We start from the raw sequence: 7,398 nt of genomic DNA, 5'->3' as shown, positions 1-7,398 counted from the left end.
AACAAAACCAGCAGTCTTGGACAAGGGCGCATGAGTGGGACAAGCAGCCCCACTAGAGTGATTGGAACTGGGTGTCAGCAAAGACCAGCTGCAGTCACACAGGGAAAGACAGATCACATAACAAGTCTGAGGAAGAAATGTCCACCAAGAATGGCTGGGCGTTAGTACAGGGATAACAGTCCCAAGGAGAAAAAATTGCATTTATTGGATAAAGAAACTAGAATGAGTCTGAAATAGTGACTGAGAAAAAGGAAGTAGGATGCAGAAGACACAACTGGATCAGCTTGGGGCAAGGGAAGAAAACTTTCAATAAGTGAGCAGAAGAATCCAAGGCTCTCCGAGAGGTGGGAAGGGAACCCAAGATTCCCAGTCTGGCTTGTGCTGATGTACCTGGGAATCCCCTAGCATGGTGGTTCTTAACCTTTTTAGACTTATGGCATCTCTGAGAAAATGCCAGCTCTTAAATTTTCAGTTTTAACCACAAATACACTATTTGCTCAAATTCAAGATGAAGCATTCCCCCCCCCCCCACTTAACATGGGGAAAAAGGCCCTGTGTCTTGGATTCAAGTGTGAGGGAGGGTCAGGCGGTTGCCACAGTGCAGACTCTGGCCCCAACCTGGGCTGGGAGTCTGTGTCCTCATCCACTCCACTGTTTACCCCCTTACTCTAACACTGAGCATGTGTCAGCAGCTCTGTTCCCAGCTCCAGGGTCACAGCTGCTGCAGCCTGGCAGGGGCTGGAGTGCCCATGTGCCTTGTACCCCGGGCTAGAGGATAAGCAGCAGGGGTGTGCCAAGCGGGCCCTATTCAATTTGAATACGGCCCGAATAGGGGACAGTGATTTCATTTGATCACTGTCCCCAATTTGATTTGGATGAATCCAAATCCGAAGAATCGATGCTAATTCAGAGAATCAGTGATTTGGACACAAGCACAGCTTTAAATCTTTTTTCTACATACCTCAAGGTACCAGTGCAGCTTGTGAACACTAATGCTGCGATGCTGGGGCACATGGAGCATCCCACAGGAGTGCAGGGGGGGCCTCCACATGCTTGGCTGCAAATCCAGAAGCGGACTGGAACTATTTCTGGTCCACTTCCAGGTCCGCTGGGGAGCATGCATGGGGGGCTCTCTCATGCTCCCCTGGCTCGGCAATCGGCCACAGGGGGACCCCAGGTGCCCCCCACCAGACCTAGGAGGCACCAGCCACTGGGCCGTGGGGCCCCCAAGTGCGCTCCCTAGTGGACCTGGAAGTGGACCAGTACTTCCAGTCCACTTCTGGGTTTGCAGCTGAGCACTCTGGGGAGCTCCCCGCACTCCCGTGGGATACTCCATGAGCCTCAGCGTCATAGCATTCGTGAACCACCTGCTACCTTAAGGGATGTAGAAAAAACATTTAAAGCTGTGTCTGTGTCCGAATTGCTGAATCGATTCTGAGGGATGTGATCTGATTTGGAGAGATTAAACGGTCCTCTGATTTTATTTGGATTAGAGATTCGGCCACTGAATCAGGCCAAATCGAAATCAGGGACTGAAGCATCACACAGCCCTAATAAGCAGCAGCAGAGAAGCCAGGTTGGGATGCAGGCCAAGGGGCAGGCACGGCAGAGTCTGCAGGAGTCAGAGGCAGCAGGGGAATGGAGTGTGAGGGTAAGGACAGGCAGGAGGTGCAAGCAGGAAGGGTCAAGCCACTTAACCCTCTCTGTTTGTCCAGCCCTACCCCCTGCACCATTGGGGGTAGGTGGGTATGAATTTAAGACCCACCAATAAAATAGATTCCATACATGGGAAAATATAGAAAAATTATAATTTTAAAATATACAGAATCAAATTATTGGGGCAGTCATCTTATATTAAAAAATAGTCTTAGATTCAGAGCCTTGGGGACTGATTTGCAGAAGCACAGGGAGCTCAGAGCTACTACTCAAATTTATGGAACTTGTCCCTGAAACACACAAAATGCTAAATAAAAATATGCATCAAAACACCCAGTCAGTCCACACTTTTGATCTTAATTGATGCCTCAGTTCCTGATCCTTAAAAACAGAGATCAAACCAATCATCACTTCAAATCAATTCATGAAATAAATTATTAAGCACTCAAATGATAAGCAATACAGAAAGCCCATGAGAAAGTTAAGACTCTTCCACAACTTGGTTTGGAAAAAAAAAAAAAAAAAGATATTGAATAGCTGTTTAAATAAACCATGTGTATGGAATGAGGTACATGTCTGGTATAAAAAAAACCTGTATGATCAACTAATTAAAGACCACCATGGTACATTGACACAGAGACGACAAATCAAAGCTGCACATAAAACCTTAATTCTAGTACTTAAGTACTTAACTTGGAACCTAATGCTTTTTCATAATTTGCATATGCAACATCAATGCCTAAGAGCAACACACAGTGAAGCAGAACTAGCAATTTCCTCTTCGTTCAACATGAAAACATAATTACTTTAAAACCTATGGACTCCCCAGCTTAAACAGGATATAATTAATGACTAGCAGAAAGGTAAATTCTAAACAAAAACAAAACAAAAATAATTAAATCAAACTTCAAGGTATTTAAATTCCATTAAATGATATTCAACACAACTGGTTAATGAACATATTTATGTAGCCAGATTATAAATCTACATACTAAACTTCTGAAAGCTTCATTTATAAGGCACCATACTGACTGTTGAATAATTTCAGTTCAGTGATGCATTCTATACTTTTCCTCATCTTCTAAGTTTAAATCAACATCAGTTAAATTAGTAACCTTAATATTTTAATTCCAGTTTGCATTTTGCCTGAAAAAAGGTTTCTCTTTTCCCATGAAAAATATATTTAGAATAAACCTCTTTCTAAACTGATTTTACTCTCATTAAGCTATTAAATTGAACTATACATTTGACTAATAAAATCTATTTTCCAAATTGACCTTGTACAAATCTAAATACCAACCTCAGTAAATTAGTTTTTAATACCCATTTCTACCTATTGAAGAAATCATAAGCAAATAACAGATTTAATTAAAAAAATCAAAAAACTAAAATCAATTATAGGTTGAGCTGGTAGTTGTGCCTATAAATTAAGGTAATGTCATGCTCACTTGGCATACTCAAAACACAGAATACAGAGTCATTGTATTACCCTTCTCTTTATGAAGAACAATGATACTTTAAAATCTGAAGCACACCTAAGTCACAATAAATAAACAATTCATGAACAGGTTAAAAAACAGCCACTATTCAAGCGGGAGTTTACAAATAGGTCTGAACTACTAGAAATCATGCACACAGGAAAGAGAGCGAGCCATAATACAGTTGAAAAATAAGGCATCCCAGTAACACCTGTGGTACAACATTAAAATCTGACCTGTGCAAAACAATAAATACAAATCAAATGATGGTAGAAATAATACATTTATGATACATATCTGATCACTGTTATGGTTCTTCCACTTAAATGCACACAAACATCGGCAGAATTTTTATTTTTACAGCTAGGAGACATGCTATTCCTATTGCATCCAATTTCAGTAAATTAAGAAGAAAGTGTTCCACCATGAAAGGAAAAAGCATTTCTAAATAAAAAAGCCTTTTGCTTAAAAAGTACAAAATTTTCTTTACATGAAAATAGTGAAAATTTTTTACTGTAAGCTTAAAAACAGTATACAAAATCCTGTTTAAAACAATGCAACACTGACAATGCTGGAAAAAAAGCAGCAACTGTCAAGCTGACAAGTGACGTGTTGATCATTTTAACAATCAAACCAAGTGAGAGAGGGACTAATATAATGGATAGCATTTAAAAAGGTATTTGAAAAAGCATAAAGAAATGTTTAATAGTCTACAAATATACCTTTCCTATTTCAAAACTACTTTCTGTAAACTAGACAAATATGAATTCTACATTTTATCAATTTCACCTCCTTTCACAAATCTTTGTAGGTATTTTTAATAAGTTCAATTATTGTAGTGACTTAAATTAAAAATATTTAAATTAAACTTTATCAGATATTTTTTTACTGTAACATGCGTCTTTTGGTATTGGTACCACCTTTTAATTCATATAACTTTTATCACTTGGTTTGTACCTTGGACATTAAAAATCTACGTTGCATGAATATTGAAACAAATGGTATTTGAAAATGGAGTCAAAAGATATGAACTAAAGGAGATGGAAATATAAGCAGAGTGCTTCTTAACCTTTCTATACTGAACTCTCACATGTTACACTCCCAAGCTGACCATCTCCTCCTTTTCCCACCAAAATATCTGAGATTTAAACCTGGAGTCTAACTGGGTTTGGCCCCTTGACCACCAATCTCCATAGAAGCAATCACAGACATTTTTTACACAGCTAAGGTTTTTCATGCCAAAGTTTTTTTAGATGAGCAATATAATTTTTTCTTTAATGAACAAGTTCAGAATTTGGCCAGTTTTAACTGGCCTATAATATTTGAGCCAGATCCCATATTAACTCTCAAGTTAAACAAAATACATAAAGTTGCACTAAATAAACCTTAATTCAAAACCTATAAGCTAAGGTTTACTGCTTCTGCACTCAGTTTGCCACCACTTAAACTGTGAATCATTGCTATCATATGTGAGTGTTTGTTCAGTTCTTCTTGCTGCAGCTTTACTACGGCCTCCTTCTCTTCCAAACGCCCTTCCAGTTGGGACTTCTGCACTTCCAAGGAAGAAGCCTACAACACGAACAACACGTAGGATTAAGGCAAGCAAACAGAACACTTTCACATCATGTTAGAACTGCTTACGTGGCTGAAGTAATGTTAAAAAAGTAAAACAAACTAGCAAAGTAGTTTCAAAATTAAGCCATTTGTTTGGAGCACATTGTCTTGTCTCCACATTTTATGTACATGAAATAAGCTCACATGCGTTGCCACACTTCAGAAATGTTTTGGGTATAACTTTCTATAAAACAACACCACCATTTGTTGTCTAGCAGTCTTCCTGACAGCAAAGACCCAAAAACATGTGCAACTGGACAAGCCTTTTAAGAAATAAATAAATAAATAGTTCAGGCAAAATTATTAGAAACAAAGACAGGGTATGTTTGCATCCGAAACAATTTCTCTAGGAAATCTAGCCTGCATTCCCAGTAGTGCATGTGCCTTTATATGCATCTTCAAAAAGCTTTTAAAAGTATCAATGTTCACCCCTATACGACATTACTCTTATTTTACACGCAAAAGGGGAGGGGAGGCAGAAACAAATTAATAAAGATCAACTCATGCTGTACCTTTGCAGAACACCAGAAGTAGTCTTTTGACTCTATGCTATTTTCCTGCTTTCCTATGACCCTATGAAGTAGCAAGTATATACTGAATGTATATTTATCTTTCTATTGGCTTCCCTGCTGCCCCTGGCCCCCAGCCCAGGCTCTGTGGCTGTCAGCAACTACCCTGGTTCTGGGTAGCTGCTGGAGCCTGGGCTGTTCCCAGCAGGGCTTGCAGCATCTCAGCTGCCTGCTAGGAGCAGCCCAGGCTTCCAGCTGGCAGCAGCTACCCAGAGCCAGGACCAGCTGCAGCCAGGAGGATGCAAATAGCTGCACTGGGCTCCGGCATCAGCTCTGTACTGGCGAGTGTAGGCGCATCTTGGAGCAGATGGTAGGGGGTGGCGTGAGGCAGCGCAGCTCTGGTCTCTCCCGCGCTACCACCATGGAGCTGATGGTGGGGCTCCGGAGCCCAGTGCAGCTGTTTGTAGGCAGCCTGGGCTCTGGGCAACTGCAGCAAGCAGGCTGCAAATAGGTGCTGGAGCTGTGGAGCCCAGTGCATCAGGTCCATGCTTACGACAACTGTGCACACACCTTGGGGCAGCAGGGCAGTGCAGTCGCCCCCAGCATGGAGCTGATGCCAGAGCTGTGAAGCTCCACACAGCTGTTTGTAGCCTGCCCGCTGCAGCAGCCCAGAGCCCAGGCTGGCTACAAATGGCTGTGCTGGGCTCTGAAGCCCAGTCACAAGCTCTGTGCCAGCATGGGAGAGACCAGGGTTGTGCTGCCTCAGGCCCCTCTCCCACTGCCCACTCAGAGGCGTGCCTGCACGCGCCAGTACAGAGCTGATGCCAGGGGCTCCAGAGCCCGGTACAGCTGTTTGGAGCTCCCCGGCTGTAGCTGGCCCCAGGGTTCTGGGTAGTTGTGGTCAGCCGGGAGCCCGGGCTGCCCCCAGCAGGCAGCTGGGAGACTGCAAGCCCTGCTGGGAGCAGCCCAAGCTCCGTTGCTGGCAGCAGCTACCCAGAGCCAGGGCTGGCTGTGACACACCAAGCAAAATGGCCTCATGTACCATGCTTGGGGATTGCCAACCCCTGGGTCTACAGTCTTTCAGACAGGCTGAGGAACTCTAGGAAGCCTTCTAGTGTTCAAAAACAAAAACAAAACAAAAAAACCCCCAGTTTCCTCAACAGACCTCCCCTTAGGGCTGGGTGACCTTATGCTTTAATGATTTAATAGCGCAGCTCTTTGAAAGGTCAAAAGGTAAGGTTAAAAATTGAGAAGCCTTGTATTCATTGCACCATATTAGCTACTTCAGCTTTTCTACTATTTCCACTATTAATTTATCTGATGTACCATCTATATCAGTTATGCAAAGATTTGTTTTTACATGAATTTTCCTTTGTAAGAAAACAAATCTTACCTTAATGCTCAATTCTTTTCTTGCCTGCTCAGTTTTACCCAATTCCTTTCTGAGAATGCCAATGGTTTCTTCCATATCTGTTTTTTCTTTCTGCCGGGCTTTAAGTTTCTCTTCCAAAATCTTTATTTTTTGCTGCAAGCCTTTTGAAAATGTGTTAAGAGATCAGCTGACGTGTTCAAAAAGAAATCCATTCAACTGCCCACAAACTTTCCGGTATGAGCTTTAGTAAAATATGACTGTTAATAAATGACTTACCCAGTACTGCCATCTACTGAAAAGTTTTAATAGCTATTTACAAGTAGTGTTCTTGGATATTTACTAAAGATTTAAAAAATTAAATACTGCATAGTCTAAGTTCAATTGAAAATTTCAGCTTAAAAACAGGTTACATTTTGTGACATCATGCAAAATTCCACAATGCAGACACAGGTTAGGAAATTGTTTTTAAATTTCCTCCCACTTATTTTGCTATTGACAAAGGTTCATTTTTTAAACAATAAAACTTCATTAGGTCAGACAAAAGTGTTCAAAGCTTTTTATGAGCAGAAGATGCAGTTAGACTCCAGGTTTAAATCTAGTTAACTCTGTATTTATAAACCAAATATTTAAATATGTGCAACTTACTTGATATTTTACCATCTCTCTCCTGTAGCTGATTCACTAACTCTTTTCTATGACTTTCTGTTTCCATCAACTGTGCTACAGTTCTGAAATTGGGGGGAGGGGGAAAAAAAAAAAAAAAAAAAAA

General features: G+C 41.2%; 1 protein-coding gene across 1 annotated transcript in view; it reads right to left on the bottom strand.

Annotated features, from left to right (window-relative positions):
• Positions 1 to 3,133: 3,133 nt before the first annotated feature.
• Positions 3,134 to 7,398, bottom strand: part of KIAA1524 (KIAA1524 ortholog) — a 36,635-nt gene continuing 32,370 nt past the window's right edge. Inside the window, exons 19-21 of the mRNA XM_019525774.1 lie at positions 7,275 to 7,357; positions 6,651 to 6,790; positions 3,134 to 4,703 (exon numbers count right to left, since the gene is read on the bottom strand). Of these exons, the coding sequence (XP_019381319.1) occupies positions 4,533 to 4,703; positions 6,651 to 6,790; positions 7,275 to 7,357 (394 nt within the window). The 3' untranslated portion in view covers positions 3,134 to 4,532. The remainder of the gene's footprint in view (positions 4,704 to 6,650; positions 6,791 to 7,274; positions 7,358 to 7,398) is intronic.

This window comes from Gavialis gangeticus, unplaced genomic scaffold, assembly GCF_001723915.1.
Source record: "Gavialis gangeticus isolate Ggan-Ray unplaced genomic scaffold, GavGan_comp1, whole genome shotgun sequence".
NCBI lineage: Eukaryota > Metazoa > Chordata > Crocodylia > Gavialidae > Gavialis > Gavialis gangeticus.
Note: the sequence above shows the minus strand (reverse complement) of the source record. Positions and strands in the feature narration are given on the sequence as shown.